The 27958-nt window shown below is 47.8% G+C and overlaps 4 protein-coding genes across 9 annotated transcripts in view; 3 read left to right on the top strand and 1 right to left on the bottom strand.

The window, feature by feature from the left end:
* The window catches only part of GGNBP2 (gametogenetin binding protein 2), a 35399-nt gene extending 27419 nt beyond the window's left edge, over positions 1-7980 (top strand). For 5 of the 6 annotated variants that reach the window (XM_075994395.1, XM_012779522.2, XM_012779463.2 and 2 more), the window contains 6 exons: positions 522-716; positions 4392-4539; positions 4898-5023; positions 5105-5253; positions 5783-6031; positions 7338-7980. In XM_075994395.1, coding sequence (XP_075850510.1) covers positions 522-716; positions 4392-4539; positions 4898-5023; positions 5105-5253; positions 5783-6031; positions 7338-7541 — 1071 coding nt within the window. In that variant the 3' untranslated portion in view covers positions 7542-7980. The remainder of the gene's footprint in view (positions 1-521; positions 717-4391; positions 4540-4897; positions 5024-5104; positions 5254-5782; positions 6032-7337) is intronic. The other variant, XM_012779302.2, reaches the window with a different exon arrangement.
* Positions 1-27958, bottom strand: part of CA4 (carbonic anhydrase 4) — a 179097-nt gene that overhangs the window by 140040 nt on the left and 11099 nt on the right. The window lies entirely within an intron of this gene.
* On the top strand, positions 10095-19070 carry DHRS11 (dehydrogenase/reductase 11). The gene is made up of 7 exons (XM_012779750.3): positions 10095-10506; positions 13127-13336; positions 16033-16127; positions 17126-17255; positions 17932-18024; positions 18235-18300; positions 18415-19070. The coding sequence occupies exons 1-7, from the start codon at positions 10147-10149 to the stop codon at positions 18454-18456; spliced, it is 996 nt and encodes a 331-aa protein (XP_012635204.1). The 5' UTR covers positions 10095-10146; the 3' UTR covers positions 18457-19070.
* Positions 20004-27948, top strand: MRM1 (mitochondrial rRNA methyltransferase 1). Its single transcript, XM_012779640.3, has 5 exons — positions 20004-20745; positions 20946-21039; positions 24515-24647; positions 24747-24866; positions 25103-27948. Exons 1-5 carry the CDS (start codon positions 20195-20197, stop codon positions 25201-25203), a joined length of 999 nt encoding a protein of 332 aa, XP_012635094.2. The 5' UTR covers positions 20004-20194; the 3' UTR covers positions 25204-27948.

The raw sequence follows: 27958 nt of genomic DNA, 5'->3' as shown, positions 1-27958 counted from the left end.
TCCTCTTGAGAATAGGATGAAAGCTATAAACTTTCTTCCCAGAGCCCATTCATGAACATTAAGCACCCTCTTCTGAGGAGTCAGGAGATTTGTACTAGTTCTTGGCAAACAGATATCTTATTCCTTTTCTTGTATGTTTGTGCCTTCAGAGATTAGATCATCCTATCAGGTTAAATATTAGTCTTTTCATTATGTGAAGAAATGGATGAAAGGGAAATTTTGCTGTGTTATAATTCTCAAATTTAAAACTAGAATCTTGCTGGTTTGGATTAAGAATGTGTGTAAATAAACATGCCTTTCCCATAGGGATTAGTTGGATATAAACTTCCTAAAAAATATTTTTAAAACTCTGTCATTATTTAAGATATTAAAACTTAATATTCTTTATAGGAACTATCTAACAAAATTATAGCATGAAATACTCGTTCTGTATGTATGATATTTAAATTTAACAAATGAGAATTTCCATTGAAAATAAAGGAAGTTCTGCCCAATATTCACTCTCAATTTTGTTATATTAGATGACTGTGGAAAAAGTACAGGGTATTAGCCGACTGGAACAACTTTGTGAAGAATTTTCAGAAGAGGAACGAGTAAGAGAACTCAAGCAAGAAAAGAAACGCCAAAAACGGAAGAATAGACGAAAAAATAAGTGTGTGTGTGATATTCCTACTCCTTTACAAGCAGCAGATGAAAAGGAAGTAAGCCAAGAGAAGGTAGTATTTCTTAGTATCAACTCATAAGTGTATAGGTATTGTTTTTAGATAGGAGTACAGTTGTTCCTTCTTTATCTCTGGGAGATTGGTTCTAAGACCTCCTACAGGTATCAAAATCTGCAGATGCTCAAGTCTCTGATATAAATTGGCGTAATATTTGCATATAACCTATGAACATCCTCCCATATGCTTTGCATCATCTCTAGATTACTGGTAATACTGTATACAATGTAAATGCTATGTAAATAGTTACACTGTATTTAGGGAATGAGGAAAAGTTGAAAAAAGTCTGTATGTATTCAGTACAGATGCAACTTTTTTCCAAATATTTTTGATCCTTGGTTGGTTGGATCTATGGATTTGAAACCCACAAATAAAAAGGGCTGACTGTATTGCCTTTTGCTAGATTTGGGCATTTTTACTATGTTTTTCCAGATGTGAGCTCATGCAGTTTGTATACTGGCTTCTATCCTACTATAGTCTATATAAGGCAGAATGTTTTTTTCTTTTTGAGATAGGGTCTCATTCTTTTGCTGGGATAGAGTACAGTGGCATCATCATAGTTCACTGCAACCTCCAACTCCTGGGCTCAAGTGATCCTCCTGTCTCAGCAACCCAAGTAGCTGGGACTACAGGTGTGCACCATCACACCCAGCTAATTTTTTTATTTTTGTAGAGACAGGTCTTCCTCTGCTCTTGCTTTGGCTGGTTTTGAATTCCTGGCCTTAAGCCATCCTCTTGCCTGGGCCAGAAATTTTTTATTTATTTGTTTTTATTTTTTATTTATTTATTTTTTTTGAGACAGAGTCTCACTTTGTTGCCCAGGCTAGAGTGAGTGCCATGGCGTCAGCCTAGCTCACAGCAACCTCAAACTCCTGGGCTCAAGCAATCCTCCTGCCTCAGCCTCCCAAGTAGCTGGGACTACAGGCATGTGCCACCATGCCCGGCTAATTTTTTCTATATATGTATTAACTGGCCAATTAATTTCTTTCTATTTATAGTAGAGACGGAGTCTTGCTCTTGCTCAGGCTGGTTTTGAACTCCTGACCTCGAGCAATCCGCCCGCCTTGGCCTCCCAGAGTTGTTTTTAATTTTTAAAAACATTTTTTAAATGTTTATTTATTTATTTATTTATTTTGTAGAGATGGGGTCTCACAACATTGCTCAGGCTAGTCTTGAACTCATGGCCTCAAGTTATTCTCCTTCCTTGGCCTTCCAAAGTGCTAGGATTATAGGCATGAGTCACCACGCCTGGCCATAAGGCAGAATTTTTAATGTCATGTATTTGTTTTATAAAAACAATGTTGGATGGTTCTCTCTTTACCTGGCTTTGGTGTGCTGTAGATCAAAGTCAGAATATGAAAGCTACCTCTGTCTATGACCTAGAGCAGTTCTCAACTTTCTGGTCTTAGGATTCTTTACATTCTTAAAATTTAAGGTACTCAGTGATCTTTTTTTTTTTTTTTGAGACAGTCTGGCTTTGTTGCCCAGGCTAGAGTGAGTGCCGTGGCAGTCAGCCTAGCTCACAGCAACCTCAAACTCCTGAGCTCAAGCAATCCTACTGCCTCAGCCTCCCTAGTAGCTGGGACTACAGGCATGCGCCACCATGCCCAGCTAATTTTTTTCTATATATACTAGTTGGCCAGTTAATTTCTTTCTATTTATAGTAGAGATGGGGTCTCACTCTTGCTCAGGCTGGTTTCGAACTCCTGACCTTGAGCAATCCGCCCGCCTCGGGCTCCCAGAGTGCTAGGATTACAGGCGTGAGCCACCGCGCCCGGCCTAGTTAACTAGTTTTTGAAAAATAACTTTTTCGAAACAAAATGAGAATGAGAAGAATAGTATTATGTTTTTTACAAATATCTTTCAAGTTTGTACTTAAAAGGAATCTGCTGGATTCTTATATCTGCTTCCACATTCGACCTGTTTTCTGTTTGTTGACTTGGTTGAAGCATAAGAAGAAAGTCCAGTAGGAAAAGTGAATATTTTAATGTAAACCTTTCAGATAGTTGTGGATATTTTTCTTTGATACTACAACTTGACCAGTAGTAGTGAAAGATTAGTTGCAATGTGGAATCTGACACCTTATCAATGACCTTTTCATATTCTCTGTTAAATTAAAATCCATTGGACCATATTGCACTTTGAATAGATCTTTTATTCATGCATGATTTTGTGACATCATGCATTGGAATTCATGTGAAAGATACTGAGTTATACAGATCAGAAAAGTCTAAGTATTCAGAAGCTTTAAGTTCACAATGTTGGTTGCAAGGTTTCAAAATTTTGATTGTTGTTTCAAAGTTTGAATTTTATCACTGACAATAAAAAAAATACTGTCCATTGTTTCCTCGAAGTGACAGGCTGACTTCACTTATTAATATTTTTGAGAAAATGCCTGCTAAATAATCAAGTCTGAATAACCATAGTTTGTCTCTTAGTTCATTCTTTCATTGAAATTGATGTTCTAGGAAAAAAGCAACTAGTTCAGCTTGCAACTCAGAAAGTTGCACAAGTACTTTTCCTTGAGACAGCCATTGTACTTCGGTATGCAATAGAAATGCATACCAAAATAGTCACGTAGACTATTAAAAATTTATTAGATATCATGATTGATATCTAATAAAATTAATATTTTTACCACTTAAGCAAAGACATTCATTAAGTGAAATATCCTTTTATTTTTGCTAAGAGTGCTTGACAGTTGAAGAATATAATTGTTAGTATATGCTTTTGTTGCCATTTTTTTTTTTTTTGAGACAGAGTCTTGCTTTGTTGCCTAGGCTAGAGTGAGTGCCGTGGCATCAGCCTAGCTCACAGCAACCTCACACTCCTGGGCTCAAGCAATCCTCCTGCCTCAGCTTCCCGAGTAGCTGGGACTACAGGCATGCGCCACCATGCCTGGCTAACTTTTTTCTATATATATTAGTTGGCCAATTAATTTCTTTCTATTTATAGTAGAGATGGGGTCTCGCTCTTGTTCAGGCTAGTTTCGAACTCCTGACCTTGAGCAAGCCGCCCGCCTCGGCCTCCCAGAGAGCTAGGATTACAGGCGTGAACCACTGTGCCCGGCTTGTTGCCATTTCTTGATTTCTGCTAAGGCATCATCAACTTTACCCACCATTGCTTTTGTAATATTAGTGGTAAGTGTCAATACATTGAAAAGGGTAAATAGCATCTTAGCATTTAATGAAAATAGTTTTGACCTAGGGAACCCCACAGAGTCAGTAGACCCACACTTTGAGAACTGCTCTCCTAGACTTGCCTGATAAGATTAACTCTTTTTTTTATTTTATTTTATTTATTTTTTTTTTATTTCGGCATATTATGGGGGTACAGATTTTAAGGTTTCAATAAATGCCCATTTCCCTCCCTCCCCCCAAAAGTCTGAGTCTCCATCATGACCATACCCTAGATGGTGCACATCTCACTCATTGTGTATGTATATACCGGCCCCCCTCCCACCTGCCCTCTTTTTTTTTTTTTTTTTAACATTAACTCTTAACTTGATTTTAGTTGGTTCACAGTCTTGAAGTAAATTGATTTTTCATGAAAATAGTCTTTTCAATTGTTAACCTCATAACTCCTATCTAATTAGTTAATGTTAAGGAAATTAAAATGTAGCCCTTATAGAGATAAAGCTTTACTGTCTCTTAATGTTGATTGTTGTTACAGGAAACAGACTTCATAGAAAATAGCTGCAAAGCCTGTGGCAGCACTGAAGATGGTAATAGTTGCGTAGAAGTAATTGTTACCAATGAAAATACATCATGTACCTGTCCTAGCAGTGGCAATCTTTTGGGGTCCCCTAAAATAAAGAAAGGTAAGTAAATAACTTCTTTTTGAAGTTAACTGTTAAGTCTATTCTTTCTTTTAAATGTAAGAGCTTTTTGGAGATTCTGGAATCTAGAATTTTAAAACTACTTCATAGCCCCAAAAATATCATATAGTTTAGTCAAATATTTAATGTAAATGTTTCCTGTCTCTTTATATTCTTTAACTTGTTGTTTGACAGAAATAAAAAACTGTAAATCTCTAATCATATTTTCATTAGTTAATTTACTTTCTACTTTCATAAGACATCAGTTTTGAAATTTTTCTGTGATCCTCAGTTGGTTCACTATTCGTATTCATATATTTATAGGTGTGTTAATTGTAACTCTTACTTGACTTATTCTCAGGCTTATCTCCACACTGTAATGGTAGTGATTGTGGATATTCATCTAGCATGGAAGGGAGCGAAACAGGTTCTCGGGAAGGTTCGGATGTTGCCTGCACTGAAGGCATTTGTAATCATGATGAACACGGTAGGTTCAGATTAAGCTTCCCAATTATTTATACTATCTGGTTGATTTAAAAGCATAAATAAGGATTAATGATTTCTACAGGTGATGACTCCTGTGTTCATCACTGTGAAGACAAAGAGGATGATGGTGATAGTTGTGTTGAATGTTGGGCAAATTCCGAAGAGAACAACACAAAAGGAAAAAATAAAAAGAAGAAAAAGAAAAGCAAGATGTTGAAATGTGATGAACATGTAAGTGTCATTAAACCTATGCTATGGTTTAGGAGAGAGAAGGGAGAACAACCTATTTTCCTTGGAGTGGCATATGTGCAGCTTAGCTGCTAGGATTTACTTTTTTTTTAGAAAAGAGTACTTTATGCAGTTCCATGGTTGCTCTTTGAGAGTGGTGTGTGTGTGTGTGAGAGAGAGAGAGAGAGATGTGGTCATTTGTCCAACATTCCATGTGTGTCATAAATCCAATTCATTCTTTTCATAATACTTTTTAACTTATTAGTTATATAATCAAGCAATTTATTTAAGCCTAGTTTTCCCATTTGTAAAGTGGGGATAATAGTTCCCACCATATTAGGTTCTATGAAGATGAAGTGAGAGTATATTGGCAGGTTAGCATAGTGTTTGGTACATAGTAAGTGCCTAGTAAATGCCAGATGCTGCTATTATTCCTTCTAAAGGTTTAACACTCTTGTCAGTTTTTTCTTTAAAGGATAATTGCTATTATTCCCTGCCTTTTTACTTGGGAAATCCTTTGCTGTGATTTCAGATCCAAAAGCTTGGAAGCTGTATTACAGATCCAGGTAATCGTGAGCCCTCAGGAAATACCGTGCACACAGTTTTTCACCGTGACAAGACCAAAGATGCACACCCTGAAAGCTGTTGCAGTTCTGAAAAGGGTGGGCAGCCACTGCCATGGTTTGAGCATAGAAAAAATGTACCACAATTTGCAGAACCTACAGAAACATCATTTGGTCCTGATTCTGGAAAAGGTGCCAAGAGCTTAGTTGAACTCCTTGTAAGTAATCCACGAGGTCTTGTAGATAACTGTTGCCACATAGGGTGGATGTGGGAGGGGACGGTGTTTGAAAGTTTAAGGTGGATAAAGAGGTTTTTAAGAAATTAAGGGTAGTATTTCATTATTCTTTGGGGATTTCATTTCCTCTCTTCCACTCATGGTTTATGCAACTGCTCTGGAGCACATTTTCTTGTCCTCCTTTGCCTCAGTAGAAAAAACTACAGGTGTTCCTTGACGTATGATAGGGCTACATCCCAATAAACCCATCATAAGTCGAAAATATCAAGTTGAAAATACATTTAATATCTCTCTAAACTATTGTAAAGTTGAAAAATCATAAGCCAAACTATCATAAGTCCAGATACTCAACTTACAATGAGTTACATCCTAATAAACCCATTGTAAAGTTGAAAAATTATAAATCAGACCATTTTAAATTGGGACTGTCTATAGTTGGGAGAAAAGGGTAGAGAGATAGCATTATGTCCAGGAGTCTGCCTCCTTGAAGAGGGTTATTACAAGAACACTTTGCCTTTCTGAGTGGCAATTTATGGTGGCCAGCCTCCCAGACCAGAAGAGAATATGGAATCTGAACTAGAGTATGCCCTCCAGATTACTTCTTTAGGTTTCATGTAGGATAAAAGCATAACTGAGCTTGGAAAATCCTTTATAAATGACTCCAATTCCTGAGACTTTAGATGAATTACATGTTATTTCAAGTAACCCAGTACATAGCATGTGTGGTAGCACTTGGAGGAGGGAAAAAAGAGTGATGTCTTTTCCTCAGGACTTAGGGTCTTAATGGAACCAAATCCTTTGGAACACTAGAGGGTTTTGTTTTGTTTTTTGTTTTTAATGGTTGTAAAGTTTAATGGTGATGCTGTGTAACTTATTGCTTAAGTAAAAAAAAGGGGTTATCTTTTACTTAGTTTGTAGACATAAAAGTTTTAACATAGGATCATCTAGAGATAAGTCTAGTCATTTAAAATTTGGTAACTAGATCGTAACCCATCTCTACTCATTTTTTAAAGACAAAAGTATTGTGGTAGTCTGCTAGGCTCATAGGCTTCTAGGATAAATTGTAGATTCAGAGTTTTAAACCAAGTTGGATTTTATTCTCACTTATTACTTTCTAAGACAGACTGACATGGTGCTTATTCTGCAGACACTCCAATTAAAGGCTTTATGTAACTGAATTGAAACTAAAAAGCTAGACTGCTTTAATTTTTAGCTGTCCTCCCCCATCACTATAGCATTTTATATTTTAAATTTAAGTCATAGTCTTAACTACTGCTTTAATTTGCAGGATGAGTCTGAATGTACTTCAGATGAGGAAATCTTTATCTCACAAGATGAAATACAGTCATTTATGGCTAATAACCAGTCCTTCTACAGCAATAGAGAACAATACCGACAGCATCTGAAGGAGAAATTTAATAAATACTGCCGCTTAAATGATCACAAGAGGCCCATATGTAGTGGCTGGTTGACAACGGCTGGAGCAAATTAAATAAATAAAATAGCTCTGTCTTTCAATGAAACACTCAAGATGACTACTCGCCTTCTCTTTCAAAAAACTCTTAATTTAGTGACTTACGGCAAAATTTTATCTTAAATCAATGTGATTCTTTCTTGTTTTGGGAGACGGTGGAGGTATCCTCATTAGTTTGTTCTTTCTTCAGGCTTGTGTCTTTAGTTGCGTGGCTGCGCAGGCCTGCCATATGATTTAAGCCATCTCTTTTCATTAAATGTTTCTCTTCCTGTGAGACTTACTAAAGCAACTTAGTGGCAAAAGTAATGTTGTACTTATACTTCTGTACAGAAATGACAATGAGCTGAATATATGGTTTTACAAAGTAGACATCCACTTGCGAAATGTTTGGATGTAATGTTAAAGCGCAATGTGCAAAATTTAAAATAAAGAATATTTATTAATACGCACAGTAAAATATGGTGTACATGTTTCTACTTACTGTGTGGGAGTACTTTAGTATTTGCCATGTGTCGACTTAGTACTTGGTTAGTGATGTTAGAGAAGATGAAGAGCAAGTGAGGGTAGAGATGCAGATTGTTGAAGACAGAATTCTTCCCTCAATGAGAGTTGACAACTGAGGAAAGCAGTTTCCAGTCTTTTGTTTTGAAAGAATAAATCTGCTGCGATACCTTTAAATACTGGCTAGCATCTTACTTCTTTGTGAGACATTAATTGCTAGTATTAAAAGTTCCCTAATACATAACACACCTGTGAAATTCAGAGGTTCATTCTGACCTAGAAGAATGAAAACAACTTGGCAGGGCTGGGCACGGTGGCTCATGCCTGTAATCCTAGCACTCTTGGGAGGCTGAGGCGGGAGGATAGCTTGAGGTAAGGAGTTCGAGACCAGCCTGAGCAAGAACAAGACCCCATCTCTACTAAAAATAGAAAATATTAGCTGGGCATGGTGGCCTGTGTCTGTAATCCCAGCTTCTCAGGAGGCTGAGGCAGGAGAATCGCTTGAGCCCAGGAATTTGAAGTTGCTGTGAGCTAGGCTGATGCCACGGCACTCTAACCCAGGTAACAGAGCAAGACTCCATCTTAATAAAAATAAAAAAGGATTTTGGTTACAAAGATTGCTTTAAAAAAAAAAATAAAAAAGGGAAAAAAAACTTGGCAGAATTTCAACCAATGGATGCCTGATAAGTAATTACTCAGCATGTAAGATGGGTCAGAAGGCTGCACTGAGAGCTAACCACACTGTGGTCCATATAAGTGCATGTTCAGCCTTATCTGGTTTCCTACAATAAAGTCAGTGTGGCCTTATAGTTTACAGGCTGTGAGTACTATAGGAGAGAGATTCCCCCCAGGATTAGCATTTTGCTGCCATTTAAAAAGTCAAATCAAATAGCTCAATAAACACGTGTGCTTAGAGCTTTGTGTCTGCATGTTTATAATACTTGGTGGGCAGCAACCAGTGGTGAGACAGTCAATACCTCTGTGCAGTGGGGATGAATTTTATGGGCTTTCTATTAAATTTCTAATCACATTTCAGTCGGGCAACAACAGAAATTTAGTGAGATTTAATTTTTGTGTTTGATGCCATTTCTTTGATCCACCTCCTTAGTTGTCTTTCAGATCTAAATGTTATATAGGAATTGGGACAGAGGTAAAATGAGTCATGATTCCTCTCTGACCTTATGAAAGCATAGGACCAGAGAGAATGCTGTAAGATGCTTTTTCTTTGGAAGGATGGCTATATTGAGATTGCAGAAATGCAGTTTTCAAAACTGATTGAACATCCTGAGAGTGAAGTGAGCTCTATTCTGAACAAATCCAACAGCCCTGTAATGGAGAATGCAGTGAAAACAGTTCAGGAGCATATCCCTGGCCTAACACTGGACTGCCTGTGGTCCAAAATGATGTGTTACCCCTTTTCTGTTTCAGTGAACTCATCTTTAAAATGAAGATACTAATATGTATTATCTCATAGGGTGGTTGTGAAGATTAAAGTGCTTACAAGTGCCTGCCACCTCATGAGAACTCAATAAATGTTAGCTATTGCCTTAATCTTTGGCATACATTGTGATACATTTGCTACAATGGGGTGGAGTTGGGGGACTAGGACAGTTGGAAAGAGTGGGCCATTTAGGGACAGAATCCCCTAATACACGCATACCCAGAGTGTTTCCATTTCTTGGCTAGTAAGGCCAGGGGATCAGGTAAGGTGAATGAGTTCTTTTCAAGGTCACCCAGCGAAGATGGCAGAGACACTGGGCCTTTTCTGAGCTGAATCCTACCCATCAGCCACTGGCTGCTTTGGGAGGGCCTTGGAGTCACCTTTCGTGCTCTTAATTACCCATCCTGGCCTTAGGGGTCAGTGATAGGAAAGGGGCACTAAGCAGGACGCTTGAGTATGTGCGTCCTCGGGAATGTCGCAAGCCCCCAGCTAAACCTAGGTTTCCCTGCGCCAAAGGGAAGAGCTCCCCGGGTAAGTAGGACCACAAGCTGCCAGGACCCTCCAGCGCCCGCTGGCACCGCGGGAGGTACGGTTTCCCCGTGCCGGGGGAGGGCGGGCTCGCGGTGGGGTTGGGCGGGCGCAGAGGGCGGGGCGGCCGGGCTGCGGCTGTCCTCGGCCTGGATGTGGCCGGGCGCCAAGGACCCGAGGGCGGAGCCCCGGCCGGAGGCGGGCCAGGATAGGGGTGGGGAGAGGCGCCGCTCGGGTTCTAGCCTGAAGTCGGCAGCTGCTGCCCTGGCGGACCCGAGAGAGCGGCCGAGCTTCGGCCACCCGGGGCGGAGCTCCGCGATCCAGGTGCCAGGCTCGCCAGGAGAAGTGGGCGGGCGGCTCGGGACCATGGCCAGGGCCGGCATGGAGCGCTGGCGTGACCGGGTGGCACTGGTGACGGGAGCCTCGGGAGGCATCGGCGCGTCCGTGGCCCGGGCCCTGGTCCAGCAGGGACTGAAGGTGGTGGGCTGTGCCCGCACCGTGGGCAACATCGAGGTGAGGCCCGTCCGGGTGGCGGGGCGCTCTGGGAGGTGTCGTTTCCGCGCGGGGGCGCTCCGGGTGGGGGCGGGGCTGTGCCCTCGCTTGCCCGCCGCACCAGGGCCGTTTGCAACGGGCTCCGGTAGGGCAGGCCCCTTGGATCCGTCAGGGCGGGCTTGTACCTTCGCTCTGCGTCCCACCGTTTGAGGAGCCATTTTCTCCTGACAGCGCCGGCGTCCGCGTGCCAAGTCTCGGGCTCCGGCATCTCCCGCCCGCCGCGCGCCTGCCCAGCATATTGGCCTGAGAAAAGGGGGCGCCAGAGAGCCGGGGTCGGCCAGGCAGCCAGGGAGAAGCAAAGAAGGCTTTTTCGCCCCAGTGGCTAGGCTGGCGACGGGACTGCCTCCTCTGGTCCCCACAACTCACCCACCACACCAGGCAGAGTGGTTGGCCAACCAGCCGAGCAAGAGCCAGAAGTTGTGAATTTTTGACCCAGGACTGTGGGAGGAGTTAGGGTGGGAGGGGAGCTTTCCCGAGGAGCCTCAGCGCCTGGTCCCCAGCCGCAGTTAGCCCATACCCAGAGGGCATGAGGGATGAAGAGACTATTCATTGGCAGACCTTTCTCCAATTCAGTCTCCTAGTTGAGACTGAGGAGGTGACACAGGGCATTGAACATGTACATCCTGAGGGGACTTGGGACTCTTTAGTTTTCTCTCGACATGAGGTTGGAAGCTCCTAGAGTTGTGAGCAAAAAGAGCACAAAGAAAAATGAAATAAAGTTGGGTATTTTGGAGCAGGGAGGAAGGAGACGAAGGAAAAATTTCTGTCATAGGTTATCTCTGGATTAGCCCTGGAAAGATCACTCCCTGGTCTGGGCTGGTGCTTAGCTACAGGGCTGTGTCTCCACATCGCTCAAAGTCCCCGGGCAGTGGCAGGGAAGGCTATGCAGGCCTTGGGTGGGGGCAGAGGGAGAAGGTGTACGGAAGGAGGACTGTCCCCTCCCCTGCTGCTGACCAAAGGTACACTTTATAACCTCCTAGATAATCCCAAGGTCACCTGGCTCCACCATTGCCCCATTCTGCCCCTCCCTTTCTCCTGCTCTGAGGAGGTCAGGGCCCAGCCCCAGCCTTAGAGTTTAGAGGATCAGACAGAGATTGGACAACTGGATTCTCTAATTCTGAAGCCACTTTTGGCCTTCTCGTCCTGCTCCCCCGTCCCTGCCCTGGTCTAGCCAGTAAGGGCCGTGAGCCTCTAGGGGATTCCCAGGCCAGTCACTCAGTCCCAGCATGACTCCCTGTCATGAGCAGACAGCGCCTCTGCTGTGAGGGGACTGACATGATTTCAGGTCATTTTTGAGGCTATGTAGGGAGATGGTCCAGGTGGCACAGGTGGGACAATGAGAAGGCAATGACAGGAGAACTGTCTTTTCAGTCCCTCCCTTTTGGCTTTCCTGCAGAGGATTTTGAGTCTGGAGAAGAAAGAAGAGGGGAGGGGAGAATTCCAGGCTTCCTTGCCCACAGTCTCCTTTGATTGATTCATTGCTCAAAGTTAAGGTTCTGGCTTCCCACAGAGAGAAACTCTATGTCCTGAAGTGGTCATAAGTATGTAAAATTGGGTGAGGGGGGGTTTGAGTCCCAGAGGACTATACTTTTTGAAGTCAAAGTTAAAGCAGAAAAGAATTTCCTGTGTCACCTGATCTGGCCCTTTATTCCTTGCTTGGTTTGGGAGGAGGAAGGGGCTCCAGGCTGGGGCAGCTGGCCAAGCTTGCCTTCCTCTAGGGCAACCTGCACCCCTCCCCCTCCCACACATGTGCACAGTCACCTTCACAAGGTGCAGATGCCCAGCCACTGGCCTCCAAGGCCACACAGCTTGCTTTTTTCCTGCTTCTGAATGTCAGCTTCCCTCATGGCCACCTCTCAGTAGCTCTGCTTCCTCAGGTCTTTCTCTTTCAGGGCTCCTCGGTGTGCTGAGGGACTTGGAGGTGCACAGGGGGTGCCCACTGTCACCTGCCATCTGACTTGCCCCATAGTCTCCAGAGAAACCTTGGGGTGGAGGGTGGTGTACCAGAGATCAGTGAGAGAGAGAATCTGTCCTGACTTCCTGCCGGCTCCTGTAGGTGGGCAGAGGGGAGATGATGGCACTTGGGCTGGGTTGAAAGGTATGCGTGGCAACTCTGAGCCAACTGGCTGCAAGTTGCAAGGGGAGGGTGTCAGTTCAGAGATGAGCCCTCTGGGAGGCACTGGTTGACACAATGGGGGAGAACAGGATCCAGGCCCTGGAGTGACCAGCTTGGTGACTCTTGGCACTGGTGGAAACAGCATGCGTCTCACCTACAGGCAGAGGAGGTGTTTCTGTTGGAGAGGAGGCAGAAAAGAGATAGCACTCCATTCCCAGCACCTTGGTCCCCTTCTCCCCCTTAGAACAGAAGACTTGAGTTTATACATGAGGTTCCTCCACTGATCTCAACATTTCCCCTCCTGTGCTCAGAGAGTGGTCCCTCCCCTGGACTTTGACCAAAGAGGGACAAGCCCAGCTGCCAAAGGAGAGAGTTGTAGGAGTGTGATAGGGGAGGGGTCGTCTCTGGGTGGGGAGGTGTGGGAGTGAGCGCTCACCCCAGTTAGACCCCTGTTGGGTTTCATAGGAGCTGGCTGCCGAATGTAAGAGTGCAGGCTACCCCGGGACTTTGATTCCCTACAAATGTGACCTGGCAAACGAGGAGGAAATCCTTTCCATGTTCTCGGCTATCCGTTCTCAGCACAGCGGTGTGGACATCTGCATCAACAATGCCGGCTTTGCCCGGCCGGACAGCCTGCTCTCAGGCAGCACCAGCGGCTGGAAGGCCATGTTCAACGTAAGAGCTCCAGGCCTGGTGTCGGGGGTTGGGAGGAGAGTGGAGAGCCAGGGGTTTGGGAGCCAGAGGGCTGCTGGGGAAATGACCTCTAGGAAGAGGGAGCTTCGAGTTCCCACCTGGGGCATCTTGACTCTCCCCTTGCTTCTCTCCCTACCAGAGGGGTAGTGAGTGGATGAATGGCCATATCTTTTCATCTCTTCTTTCCTTTGAGCTCCTGGGCATAGTTCTTAAAGTCTAGACTGATTTCCTTGTGGTGGAAGAAAGATTGGTAGGGGGAAACTTGCAGCTTACTGAATGTCTCCCATGTGTCAGCACTGTGCTGGGCGCTTGGGAACATGGTCATATGGGAAGGAAAGAACAGAGACAAGAGGTGATAGTCTCACCCAGCCCTACCAGTAGCTATGACTTCAGGCAACTTAGTTACCTTCTTTGAGCTTCAGTCATGTCTTATTTAATTGGGATGAACACACCTATATCACCAATATCTGGGGGCAGGGGTCACAGACTCCAGTGTCCCCTGGGGCCAGGTGGGTGCACAAAGGAGTGAGGCGGGTCAGGTGGGGTCTGCAGTGTGTGGGAGAGCACACGCCACGTGGAGGGGCGGCCACTGCTCCAGCACAGCATAGGTACTGGATTGCAGCGTGGGCTGTGTGGCCAGATCTCACGACTTCCTTGACAGGAGTGGCGAGGCTGTGTTTTTGAGTGACACCCCAGCTCTCCCATTCACTAAAATGTCAGCTCCACAAGGGCAAGGATTGTCTGTTTTAGTCTCTGGTATAGCTCCAGCCCATAAGCACTCCGTAGATATTTATTGAATGAATGAAACTTCCCAGTACATCTTACAAAGGTATTTAAAATGTTTTAGGCTGGGCGCGGTGGCTCAGGCCTGTAATCCTAGCACCCTGGGAGGCCGAGGCGGGCGGATCGTTTGAGCTCAGGAGTTCGAGACCAGCCTGAGCAAGAGCGAGACCCCGTCTCTACTAAAAAAAGTAGAAAGAAAATTAGCTGGACAACTAAAAATATATATTAAAAAAAAATTAGCCACACAAGGTGGTGCACACACCTGTAGTTCCAGCTACTCAGAAGGCAGAAGCAGGAGAATCGCTTGAGCCCAGGAGTTTGAGGTTACTGTGAGCTAGGCTGATGCCTCGACACTCTAGCTCAGGCAGCAGAATGAGACTCTGTCTCAAAAAAATAATAAAATAAAATAAAAATAAAATGCTTTAAAACCATGTACAGAGCAAACACAGCCTTCAGGACACGAGTTTCCAGCTTCTGAACTGTATTTTAGGGATATAATAGGTTATGAACATATTCTGTGAAGTTGAAAGCAGTGTGTAAATGGAGGTCTTCTTTCCTCCTCCACAATCCTTTCACACCTGCTAACAGTAGATTTAGCACCTAATAGATGCTTGGGGCTAGAATTGAAGCAACGAACAATGAAGCCCTGCTCTCAGAGAGCCTTCTAGAAGATCAGAGACACAGTCCTCACCTGCAGTAAGTGGGTCTTTAAACCTGGACCTCAACTTGCCCATCTGTAAAATGAGGGACTTATACTAAAGCCCTGAGGCATGTTCAGCTTGAACATTATCTAAGGATATTCGGATTGTTCTATGAGGCATCTTCTCCCTAGACCTGGGTGATTCACTCACCTGGTCCCAGGGGATCTATTTCTTCTCCACCATCTTCCCTCAGGAGCTGAGTTCTCTGCTCCACAAAGCTGCATGGCTAAGAGGATGAGAAATAGGGCTGAACACTTCCTGTGTCCTGTACCCATCTCTTCCTACTGCCATGAAGGCTGAGGCAGGTTTACACCAAGGGTGTTCTGTTCCTCATGCCTGTCTCTGACACCCGATAAAGAGACACATCTAATCTCCCAGCTGGCTCCCTCTCTTCCCAAGAGGAGAGACTCCAGGACCTGCTGAAAGCTTTATCTCTGCTTGTCCTTGTGGGTACGGCTGATCGGTGGGCCTGGACAGGCCCTTTACAGCAGACACTTCTTCAGGCCCCTGTCCCACTGAGGGTAGGGATTTGGGTTCACCCCTGTCAGAGGGAGTGGGAGTGGCCAATCGCCCCACCTTTTAGAGTCTCTGTGCCTAGTCTCGTAGATGGAACACAGGTGAAAGGAAGGCGGGTCAGGCCGTCCCTTCTCTACTAGTAGTCTCAAGGGAGAGGATGGGAAAGCAGCAGGGAGGAGCTGAGGAAAGTGGGGAGAGGCTGGGGTCTGTGCTTGAGGAGAGAGATTTTTAAGCCATTTTAGGAAGGATTTTAGGCCGTTTAGGAAGAAGCAGGGCCAGGGATGCTGTCCCAGAGAATAGAAGGGTAGGGTATTTGAGGAAGAAATGGAGGTGATTCCCTAAAGAATAGGAGGTTAGACTGTTTGCAAAGAAGATGACCAAGACAGAGTCTCCTGGGTCAGGGGTGGGCTTGAGGGGTTTCCATTCCTGTTTGCAGGAACTTGAAGGGGGGTCATCCACAAGAGGAACTGCCCCTGCTGTCAACTGGGGGTGGCAGCTTTAGGGAAAGGGGCACCTAATATAGAAGGCAAAGTGCCCTGGGCCTGTCGTTGGTCTCTGGGAGGACCTGGACGCTGTTTCAGAATGCCACACCATCGTCTCCACCCCCGGTGCTCTGTGGCTCCATCACCTACTCGGCTGGGCCCGAGTGGAGACACCCATTGCCCTCCTGGCCTGCAGGTGAACGTGCTGGCCCTCAGCATCTGCACGCGCGAAGCCTACCAGTCCATGAAGGAGCGGAATGTGGATGATGGGCACATCATTAACATCAATAGGTGAGGGCAGGTGGCCGAAGGATAGAGCTCAGGTCACCACTCACCCTCCATGCTGGGTGATTTGCTGCAGCTCATTTGGCCTTGGTTTTCTTGGTGGTAAAGGAGGGATTTAATACCCGAATGGCACAATTTGTGGTGAAGGAAAGTACCAAGTACCAAGTACTTTGCCAAGTACCAGTGCCTGGTCTGCTGGAATGGGCAGCTCAGCCCCTTCCCTCTGCAGCTGAAGTGTGGGACCCCTCCCTAGGCCTGAGCACCTCCATCTCTCAGGCCCTGGGATGAACCCCACCTCAAGGCACAAAGAAAGACTGCACAGTCTCTGCCATTAGAGAGCCCCCAGTCTGAGAAGGGACGTGGCCTCTGTCTGTCCCCAGAGACTCCCAATAGAGCCATATCAGTGAACACAGAGGTGCGATAGAGCAATTTCTGACATCCACATGATCAGGAGCACAGGAACGACTTCTAGGAAGAGGAGGGTTTTCAGGAGCTGCTGGAGTAACAGAAGCTAGATGAGGCCGGGCGTGGTGGCTCATGCCTGTAATCCTAGCACTCTGGGAGGCCGAGGCAGGAGGATCGCTCAAGGTCAGGAGTTCAAAACCAGCCTGAGCAAGAGCGAGACCCCGTCTCTACTAAAAGTAGAAAAAAATTAATTGGCCAACTAAAAGTATTTAGAAAAAATTAGCCAGGCATGGTGGCACATGCCTGTAGTCCCAGCTACTCAGGAGGCTGAGGCAGGATTGCTTGAGCCCAGGAGTTTGAGGTTGCTGTGAGCTAGGCTGATGCCATGGCACTCTAGCCCAGGCAACAGAGTGAGATTCTGTCTCAAAAAAAAAAAGAAGCTAGATGAATGGGCTGTGGGATGGCCACTAGTGGTCCCCTTTAGGAGGCTTCCCTGTCTGCATCTGGGTGTGGGGTTGACCTGCACGGCAGGGGGCACTGCTGGTCCCCGTGGAGCTTCATTCTCTCTTCTTTCCCCTTCCCTCCCTCCCTCCACCCAGCATGTCTGGCCACCGAGTGGTACCCGTGTCTGCGATTCATTTCTATAGCGCAACCAAGTACGCCGTCACTGCACTGACAGAGGGACTGAGGCAGGAGCTTCGGGAGGCCCAGACCCACATCCGAGCCACGGTGAGGGTGTGGCCCGGCCCTGGCGGGGCTGGGGTAGGCACGGCCCCTCCCTGCCCACCCATACTGCCCAGGAAGCCCGTGTCCAGGGTGTGGTGTGTAGAGCTCCCAGGAGTGGACTGGGTACAGATCTGCTGGCCTCTGTTGCCCCTTGCATGGCCCTGCTCTGTCCCTGAGTGTCTTCATTTCGCTGATCCAGGAGCCAATGACAGACTTAGACTTTGAAGTGTGAGGGGCTTGACCTGAGGGGCACATGGTGGGGTGAGACTAAGGGAGACTAAGGTGAGACTAAGCAAAGGATTGTGGGAAACCAGGTACACAATGGCTGGAAACTGGGACTCTAGGCTCTTAAAAGGCCACAAGACCGTGGCCAAGTCACTGAACCTCTCCAAGCCTCGGTCTTCTCATCATAAAATGGAGATGATGATACCTACTGGTTATGAGGTTTTAAGGGACATCGTTTTGTGAAACACTCACCTGACACACAAGAAAGGCCTCTGTAGAGGGTAGGTATCATTGTGAAAATAGCCAGTGGCAGTTTCAGAAGGAGGAGGCAGCTGCTGGACACTGGGCAGCCGTCACTGTGAAGCTGGGGCCCCGTGGCCTCCCTCCTCTCTCCACAACCTCCCCAAGGCCTGGCAGAGCTCAGCCCCTGAGCAGGCCCTCTGTGTTGGCCCAGTGCATCTCTCCAGGTGTGGTGGAGACACAGTTCGCCTTCAAGCTCCACGACAAGGACCCTGAGAAGGCAGCTGCCACCTATGAACACATGAAGGTGGGGCCTCCCTCTGGGCCTAGTGAAGCCACTGACTCCCTCAGTGAAGGCAGAGGGAACCCTGGCCTTCAGCCTCCACCCTTCTAGCCACCTTGTCACCCCTCCTACAGGGCTCGGGTGGGAATGTGGGTGCTGGAGAGGACCTCAACAGTGGGAGGGACCTTGAGTCCATTCTGTCCTTGACTCAACCCCTTCCCCTGGTGCTCTCAGTGTCTCAAACCCGAGGATGTGGCCGAGACTGTTATCTACGTCCTCAGCACCCCCCCACACGTCCAGGTGAGTCTGGCCTTGACTGTCCACCCCCTGGAGGAACCCAACCATCCCCAGAGGAGGGGCCTTCAGGGGGCGGGGAGAGTGTCCTGGCTGCCTCAAGCCTTGTGCCTTCCGCAGATCGGAGACATCCAGATGAGGCCCACGGAGCAGGTGACCTAGTGCACTGAGGGAGCTCCTCCTTCCCTCCCCACCCCTCACGGCTTGCTCCTGCCTCTGGATTTTAGGTGTTCATTTCTGGACCCCTGGATACCAGTTCCTGTCCCCATCCCCACCAGAGGCTAGAAAATTTGTTTGAGACTTTTATATAATCTTGTCAAATTGATTCCATTGCAAATGTGAAAAATGGGCTGGGGAAAATAGGTGCTGTCACTGATTATTTTACTTCTTAACTTGTTCTTAGTCCCTTTCGTGGGCTCCTCAGCCTTTGTCTGCTCTCCTCAGTTTCTTCCCTTTGACCTGGGAAAGGGGCTGTGGCCAAAAGGGGAGCTTCCCCCTATCTTCTTGCACCCCAACTCTGCCCCTCAGGGTTGGGGTGGAAGAGAGGCCCCCCTTTTGTCTGAATGGTGATCCAGGGCTCCAGGCTTCCGCCTCTTTCTGCCCCACTGCCCCCACTCCCCTTTCTCTTCCTCCTTCCCAGCTCTCTGGCCCAATCTTGGCTTGTTGGCCCCCAGTGGGGTCATCACTTCACTCTGACTGTGGCTGCAGAATACCGGGGCCTGGCTCCTAGTGGATTTAACAGTGATCATTAAAAAATAAAAATCACAACAAACCTACCTTGGCTTCAGGAGTGTCTTTCAATTCTTGCCCCTTCTCTGTGATCAAGGATGGTTGTGTCTCAGAATTTCTTCCAGGTGAGGGTGGATTGGGGGCATCACTCCTGGAGTGTGGATTACTTTAGGTAGCAGGAGTGATTTTGTGTTGGGTCTTAAAAATGGGAACGAGTTTGCCATAGATGAAGCGAAGACAAAACAAGGTATGCAAGGCTGGGTGGACCAGAAGAGTGTGCTATATTGTGCAAACAGCAGGGAACTTAAGTGCAGGAGCGAGATAGGGTTGAAAAGGTAGCTCTTGCTTGGATTACCACTCCAGGCCAGCAGGGCTGGGCTGTTTGGGCATCCGAGGCACAGGACATTCCAGTTCTGTGGCCCAAATGGCAGAAACTGGACACCCTGTGCAGCTACCAGGTCCACTAGGGTGTCTGCTTGGAGGTGAGCGCTCCTGGACCTGAGTGCTGAGCAAAGGTGTCTGGCTATTACCCGTGGGACAGGGGCATCGGCTGGCTTGTCAGCAGGGACGCGACAGGCTCACAGCTGTCACTTGGAAGAGAATCAGCCACGGGATGGGAAGTTGCTATTGCGGTTCTGCTGACTGGTGATGAGGGTCTGACAAGGAGAAGCTTCTGGGGAAGATCTCCAGCACCTGGATGTAAGGAGGGAGGCACCAAGACTGAATCGGTTCAACCGGAAGGCTAACCCGTCCCCTTAAAGTGTCCTTTGCTGGTGTGTGGGTGAATTAGGTCCCCCGAGGGCACAGGATGCAGCAGGCAGTAGGGTCAGCTCAGCTTTGAGCACGGCCTCCCGGCTCGCCGTGGTGCAGTGGAGGTCGCCGCTCAGCCAGTCCTGCAGGGGGCGCTGTGGGGACAGTCTGCAGCCGGACGTGCGCAGTGCGTCGCCGGGCAGGGGGCGGGGCCGCCTGAATGCGGAAGCGGAGAAGCCCACGTGGGCTGGCGGGGGCGGTCGTAGCTGGGCTGTCCAGTTCTGGGAAGCCTCTGTGCTCGTGGTCTGGCCTGTAGTTTGTTCTTGTCTCGGGGGCTGGGTGAGGGCAGCCGTGCCCAGATCCCCTTCGCCCCTCTGTTGAGGGCCTGGGAACGGGGCGAGTCCCTGGCGGGGCGTGTACCATGGGATTACTCTCGACCTTCAGGGGCGCGACCCGGTGTTGCTCGGGTCACTTTGTCACCCGTCATTTCTCCCAAGCAGCGCGGCGTGAGGTGCGGCCTGGAGGGGAGGAGCTAAGCCGTCTGCGGCTGGATGACCTGCCGGCGACGCAGCGGCTGGAGCTTCTGTTTGGCCTGTCCCCATGTCTGTTGGCACTGCAGGCTGCCCGCCGCTGCGTGGCCAAGCTCCTGCTCCAGGCCGGCAAGGCCGGGCTGCAGGGGGCGCGGGCCGAGTTGCTCCGGGCGGCCGAGGCACAGGGCATTCCAGTTCTGCGGCCCAGACGGCAGAAACTGGACGCCCTGTGCAGGTACCAGGTCCACCAGGGCGTCTGCTTGGAGGTGAGCCCGCTGCGGCCCCGGCCCTGGACTGAGGCCGGAGAGGCGAACCCAGGCGACGACCCCCAGCAGCTGTGGCTCGTCCTCGAGGACCTTCAGGATCCCCGGAATCTTGGGGCTGTGCTGCGCTCCGCTCACTTCCTCGGAGTGGATAAGGTCATCACTAGCCAGAGAAACAGGCACGGATGTCCCTTATTCTCCATGTGTCCCATCTTGGAGGCGCAGCCGAGTTCCTAAGCACCTTGACCCTTGGGTGATCCCTCAGCTGGGCTTCCTTAGAGCCAGAACTCTAACCCCCTAACCCTTGGGAGCCCAGGGAGGCGAGGGCACCGGGCTTGAGATTGTCCAGCCTAATACGGGGAATGGGGAAACTTTGCAGCTGCCCGCTCACTCCAGTGGTCAGCAAGGCCAGCGCGGGCGCTATGGAGGTGATGGACGTGTTCTCCACTGATGACCTGGCCGGTTTTTTACAGGTAATGAGGGGCGAGAGGGGAAGGAACAGAAACGAGTTTTGCTCAGCCTCTTCTAGGGATCTCTGCCAGCAGTTGATGGGAGGAGAGAAGGGGACATACTGGCATCGCCTTCTCTGGAGAGGGAAGGGCCCCAGAGTTTTTAAAACTACTGATGGAGCACTGTCTAAAGTTAGGAACTTGCTGGCTCCATTCCCTTCACTGCACTCCTTTCCCAGGGAATACACCTCTTTGCCCCTTCTTTAAGTCTACCTCAGTGTCTCAATTGCCTACTAAGTAGGTCTTCAGTAAATGCTTGTTCAGCTGTGAGGAGCTGGTGGACAGGAGGCCTCGGTTCCTCGAATAGGGGCACAGCTTGAAATAATCTTTGAACAAGGAGACCTGCATGCCACTGATATCTAGTAATCGGCAAACCTTAGGAAGCCTCTTTCTAGGTCCTTTAGTCTGTTTTCAGCTGTGCTTCCCTTGCTGGACACGAGGGGTCAGTATTGCTCCGCATTTGGCAGACCTCTAACCATTCCTCCCTTCCCCCATTCTGAGTGGTGAGAAACTCCACCCTCCCCAAGAAGGTGGGAGAGCTCTGGAATGTGCTTAGAACAATGCTGCCCAATAAATATATAATATGAGCCATATACGTAGTTTTAGATTTTCTAGTAGCCACACTGAAAAGTAAACAGAAACAGGTGAAATTAATTTTAATAAATTTTACCTACTATATCCCAAATATTATCATTTCAACATATAATCTTTTGTGGGGTATTTTTTTTTTTTTTTGAGACAAGGTCTCCAGCTGCCAGGCTGGACGGTAGTATTGTCATCACAGCTCACTGCACCCTCAAACTCCTGGGCTCAAGTGATTCTCCTGCCTCAGCTTCCTGAGTAGCTGGGACTACAGGCTCACACCACCATGGGCCAGCTAATTTTGTTTTTTAAAAAAATTTTTGTAGAGATAGGGTCTCACTGTGTTGCTCAGGCTGGTCTCCAACTCCTGGCCCCAAGTGATCCTCCTCCCTTGGCCTGGCAGAGTGCTGAGATTACAGGCATGAGCCACCAGCTAATCGTTTTAAATATTAATGAAATATTTTGCATTGCTTTTAACAATTTTTACATGGAGCACATCTCAATTTGGACTAGCCACATTTCAATTGCTTAATAGCCATATGTAGCTAGTGGCTACTAGATTGAAAAGCATCTGTCTAGAAGCATTTTCTGGTTTCCTCTTCTTGTAGGGAGCCCTCTTCAGAGGAATTCTGGCCAAATCTGGTGGGAGATGAGGTTCCCTCTTCTCACTTCCACTACCCTACACATATAGCTCCTGAAAGAAACAAAACCACTGCAGGATACTTACTTAAGTTCCAGTGATTACATCTCCATACTCCCATCAGCATCTAGGGGAAGCAGGGGGCTGCCCTGGCCCCCAGCCCTTCTTGCCTACTCAAAGACAGTGCTCTAGTCATTTTCATCATTGGGTTTTCCCTTCCATCTCATTAGCATGCAAACAAGCATTCTCCCTCTCTCTTTTTTTTTTTTTGAGACAGAGTCTCCCTGTGTTGCCTAGGCCAGAGTGCCGTGGCATCAGCCTAACTCACAACAACCTCAAACTCCTGGGCTCAAGTGATCCTTCTGCCTCACCCTCCCGAGTAGCTGGCACTACAGGCATGCGCCACCATGCCCGGCTAATTTTTTCTAAATATTTTTAGTTGGCCAATTAATTTCTTTCTATTTTTAGTAGAGACGGGGGGGGGGCGGTGTCTCGCTCAGGCTGGTTTCGAACTCTTGACCTTGAACAATCCTCCAGCCTCGGGCTCCCAGACTGCTAAGATTACAGGCTTGAGCCACCACGCCCCAGCCTCCTATTCTCTCTTGATCTCACACCAGTCAGACCCTCCTCCCACACTGAAAGCCCTTGTCAGGGTCACCAGTGACCTCCATGCTGCTGCATCCATGGCTCAGTTCTCAGTCCTTATGTGACTTGACCTGTCCACAGCATCTGGCACAGGTGACCAGTCCTTCCTCCTGGGAGCACTCTTCACCTGACTTTCCTCCTGCTCCACTGTGCCCTCTCTTGCTGTTATCTTTGGTGATTTCTCTTCATCACCCCCCCCACACGCCCTCCAAACATTGGCATTTCCCAGGTCTCAGTCTTTGGGTCTCTTTTCTGTATATATTCATTTCTTGTTGTTCTCATCTAGTCTCGTGGCTTTAAATACCATCTATATTTGAATGCCTTCCAAATGTGTATCCTAGCCTGGATCTTACTTCTGAAGTCTGGATTCACTCATCTAGGTGCCTACTCCAGCTGGGCACGGTGGCTCACACCTGCATTCCTAGCACTCTGGGAGGCCGAGGCAGGTGGATCATTTGAGCTCAGGAGTTCGAGACCAGCCTGAGCAAGAGTGAGACAATTACTTGGACAGCTAAAAAATATATAGATATAGATATAGATATAGATATATATTAGCCGAGCATGGTGGCGCATGCCTGTAGTCCCAGCTACTCGGAAGGCTGAGGCAGTAGGATCACTTGAGCCCTGTAGTTTGAGGTTGCTGTGAGCTAGGCTGACGCCATGGCACTCACTCTAGCCTGGGCAACAAAGTGAGACTCTGTCTCAAAAAAAAAAAAAAAAGATGCTTACTCCACAGTTCTTTTTTGTAGTCTATTGGGCATTTCAAAGTTAACAAAACTGAGCACGTGTTCCTTCTAGAGGTTTACCCAGCTCAACTAATGGCAATTCCATCCCTTCTGTTGTTGAGGCCAAAAACATTGGCATCATTCTTGATTGAAGTTATTTGCATATTTTCACCATTTCTCACCATCTCCACTGCTACCACCCTGGTCCAACTCACCTTCATCTCTCGGCTATATTATTGCAGAAACCTAACTGGTCTCCTTACTTCTGCTGTTAGTTCTCAGCACAGCTGGCTGAGTGATTCTGTTGAAGTCAGACCATGTTACTTCTCTACTCAGAGCCTTTCAAAGGCTTTTCATCTCTCTCAGAGTAAAAGCTAAAGTACTTCCAGTAGTCCCTGAAGTCCTACCTTATGTGGTCATTGTTCCCTGTCCTGTCTCCTTGACAACTCCCTTCCTGCTGGTTACCTTACTGTTCCTTAAACATGCCAGCTAAGTACCTGCCTTTGGGCCTTTGTGCTTGCTAATTTCTCCACCTGAAAGTTTCCTCCCCTTGATGTCTGTACTGTGCTCCCTCATCTCCTGCAGGGCTGCACTCAAATGTCACCTCAGTGAACCCTTCCCTACCAACTCTTCCACAAGACTGGAATTTTGGACTGTTTTGTTTTGTTCACCACCCTATCCCCAATGCCTGGAACAGAGCCTGGTCCGTTCTGGGTGCTTAATAACTGTTGACTAAACTGACTGCATGAGTGGGTAGATTAATATATGGGTGAGGCTGGGCTCCTCCTTGGCCAGAACACTGATGAAGATTTGATGAGCTAGAAAAATGATTTCTTCCTCCTTTCAGGCCAAAGCCCAGCAGGGCTGGCTCGTGGCTGGCACAGTGGGCGGCCCAAGGGCTGAGATCTCCCAGTCCTCCGAGATCCCTGTCACTAGTTGCTTGGATTTCCTCTGGGACCGGCCTACTCTCCTCGTGCTGGGTAGGTATTTGTCCCTGCTTTTCTGTGCTCAGGTAGACATTTCCTGAGCATGTCGGTGTCTGGCTGGGGCACCCTAACCCTCTGCCCTATGCCCTGCAGGGAACGAGGGCTCTGGTCTGTCCCAGGAAGTGCAGGCCTCCTGCCAGCTTCTCCTCACCATCCTGCCCGGGCGCCAGCTGCCACCTGGACTCGACTCTTTGAACGTCTCTGTGGCTACAGGTGAGTCTACTCCCCCTTCCCTTTCTTCTCACCCCCTCATCACACAGGTGTCACTTCTCTCTAATCTTATTTACCAGCTGTTTCATCCTAAACAAGTCATTCAACCTTTCTATGTCTCAGTTGCTTTTTGTGCAAAATGGAGAAAACACATCCTGTTGAGGAGGGTGAAAAGAGGGAGGGTGCCTGGCACGTGTCAGGGGCTCTGTCCTCTCGTCCCTTGTCCTCTGTCTGTGCAGGAATTCTTCTTCACTCCATATGCAGCCAGAGGAAGAGTTTCCCTGCAGAGAGAGAAGAAGGCACCTTCTCTGAGACCCCCAAGAATTTGAGTCACGTCTGAAGGACTCAGAGTGGCTCAGTATCCAGGACTGTCTTCAGGATGGGGAAAAGGCAAATTGGGAGCTGGCTTGGACCATCTGCAATGTGCATGTGCTGGAGTCGGGACTGTTGCACATACATCCACGTGCTCCAGTGTGTGGGAGTCTCCACTGAGTGTGTACCGCAGTCCTTGTTTATTGACCATAGTCTTGGGGGTTCGGGGACTTTGGGATGGAGACCAGAGAGGAAGTTCAGTTTCCTGTTGGGATGTTGCAACTGCAATAGGAGATGGTAGTTTGTCAGTTTCCAGGCCCGGCTGGGATGGAGGGAGTCTGTCTGCCTGGGGCCTGCCTAGAAGTCAAGGGGAAGTCTAGACATTGGGAAGGGAGCAGGCAGCCTAGTCCCAGGGTCCTGTTCCTCTTGAACGAGCTGTTGCTTGTGGCAAATGTGAGTGTGAGAATGTAGAGGGAGGCCCGGGGCCCTTGTATGGGGTAGACTGGGCACAAATCTAGGCTTAAATACTGCCCCACTGTGGGGCCTTGAGTACACATCTTCATCTTTATGTTCCTCGGACCCTTGTTTGCAGCTAATTCACAGGTTTTTAGGATCAAATAAAACATCACCTGGTACCCGGTAAGCACTGTATAAATGGGATATTCCATCGATTTGTCCATTAGATGGCAGCCTCGCTCTTTGGCCGAGTTTATAGGACGCTTCTGCAGCCACCAGGAGGAGACTCCAGGGTGCAGCCCCAGAAGAGTCAAGGGAAAATTAGCAAACACCTCCCACCCCACTGGTACCCACCCTCCCCCGGCCAGGGACTCATCTGTCAGTCCATCTCAACAGGAGGGACCGAGGACAGGCTTCCTGTTGATTGTACAGCCTAGACAGACTCGGTGCTCTTCCCCCAGGGTCCCACAAATGGAGCAGAAGCCACCAGTGCTTCTCAGTCTTGGCAGCACATTGGGACCACCTGGCAAGGGTCAAAAAACCCAACACTGACACCAGAGGGTCTGATACAATGAGTGTGGGTGTCAGGCTTTTCCAGGCTCCGCAGGAGAGCCACTAGAGCAGAGGCTCTCAACCGCCAACGTTCCTTCGGGCCCAGTGCGTCTTTGCTGTGACCCCGTCCTGTGTGTTGGAGGATGTTTAGCAGCACCCTGACATCTACCCACTAGATGCCACTAGTACCCCCCAACCCCAAGTTATGAAACCAAAAATGTCTCCAGACATTGTCAAATGCCCCCTGGATGACGGAATCCTCCCTGGTTGTGAACCACTGTCCTGGAACACGGGATTCGGAGGCGAGCAGCCCCTAAATTGTAATCCTGACTGCTGTGTGACTTTGGGCAAGTTACTTGCCCACCTGTGCCTCCCTCCTGGGAGAAAGGAAAATAATTCTGCCTTCCTGGATTGCAGGGAAGGTGTAGAGGGTGATGGGGACTCAGTGCCTCCCATGTGGTAGGTGCTTAATAAATAGTGCCCCCTTTTCTCTGGATTTCATCTGGAATGGATGTAGCTCAGAATTATAATGGTAATGCCAATTTAGAATGTCAGAATTTGTTTAGAAGGGGCCTAAGATCTTTTTAAAGTCAAAGTTTCTCTTCTCAAGAAAGGACTAAAGTCCCATGATCACCGCCAGCATGTGTCCCCATTGAGATCCTGTCCCCGACTGCCACACCAGCTCTGATCTCTGCCGGCTCGGGTCAGCCCTGACCAGAACACACTGCCTCCCCCATCCCTGTGCCTTCTTGGTCAAGAGCCCATTGTAGTGACTTTTAACCTTGGCTATGCCTTAGAGTCATAGCTGGAGGGAAGAGGACACATTTTAATATTCTAGATGCACCAGACCAATTAAATCAGAATCTCTGGGGAAGGAGCCAGGTGTTGGTGTTTCATAAAGCTCCCCTTTAAGAAATGATCTCATTGTGCAGCCAGGTTCAAGAACCACTGGCCTTCGGGCCTCTTGCTTATGTCCAAGAAACTGCTTCATATTCACACCAAGAAGCACATTCACACCTGTGGTTTTCAGGTGTGCCTGGAAGTTTGGGCAAGGTTGATCTTTCATCTGTCCCTAAAGTTCTTTGGAAGATGCTCATTTCAGCCTTGGCTCCATGGTTTCCTACCTAGATGGTTTCCCAGTCTCCTCATCTGTAAAACAGGGACGTGCCATTAATTCCAGCTCTATTTGCCCCCTTCTAACAGAGAAGTTATAAAGATAAAATGAGAATATCAGTAAAAACTGTTCTGTAAACTAGGACTGTGCATCCCAAGACTAGCACACAGTAATACAAACTTTGAACGTGATACCTAATTTTATGTATCCACTTGACTGGGCCATGGGGTGCCCAGATATTTGGTCAAACATGATTCTGGGGGTTTCTATGAGGGTGTTTTTGGAAGAGATTAACATTTAAATCAATAGACTGAGTAAAGCAGATTGCCCTCCATAATTTGTGTGGGGGCCTTATCAGTTGAGGTTCTGAACAGAACAAAAGGCTGACCTCCCCTGGAATGAGAGAGAATTCCTTCTGCCCTCAGACTGTTAAGTGAAACACAGGCTCTTCCTGGGTCTTGAGCACACTGCCCTTTGGATGGGAACTACACCATTCTCTCTCTGGTTCTCAGGCCTCCAAACTCAGACTGCAGCTAAACCATCGGCTGTCCTGGGTATCGCGCTTGCTGACTTGCCCTGCAGATGTAACTTTTTGAGCTCCATAATTGTGAGCCAATTTGTAATAATAAAACTTTTTAACACACACACACACCCTATTGGT

The sequence above is a fragment of the Microcebus murinus genome, chromosome 18 (genome assembly GCF_040939455.1).
Source record: "Microcebus murinus isolate Inina chromosome 18, M.murinus_Inina_mat1.0, whole genome shotgun sequence".
In the NCBI taxonomy this organism is placed as follows: domain Eukaryota; kingdom Metazoa; phylum Chordata; class Mammalia; order Primates; family Cheirogaleidae; genus Microcebus; species Microcebus murinus.
This window is presented reverse-complemented; position numbering and strand designations above follow the sequence as displayed.

Bases quoted from the DNA above. Each gene is read 5' to 3' on its own strand.
- DHRS11 (XM_012779750.3), top strand. From the start codon at position 10,147: ATGTGGCCGGGCGCCAAGGACCCGAGGGCGGAGCCCCGGCCGGAGGCG. The intron at 16,128-17,125 runs GTGAGGGCAGGT...CCCTCCACCCAG, and splicing joins CACATCATTAACATCAATAG to CATGTCTGGCCACCGAGTGG. The intron at 18,301-18,414 runs GTGAGTCTGGCC...TGCCTTCCGCAG, and splicing joins GCACCCCCCCACACGTCCAG to ATCGGAGACATCCAGATGAG.
- MRM1 (XM_012779640.3), top strand. From the start codon at position 20,195: ATGGGATTACTCTCGACCTTCAGGGGCGCGACCCGGTGTTGCTCGGGT. The intron at 20,746-20,945 runs GCACGGATGTCC...GAAACTTTGCAG, and splicing joins ATCACTAGCCAGAGAAACAG to CTGCCCGCTCACTCCAGTGG. The intron at 24,648-24,746 runs GTAGGTATTTGT...TATGCCCTGCAG, and splicing joins GCCTACTCTCCTCGTGCTGG to GGAACGAGGGCTCTGGTCTG.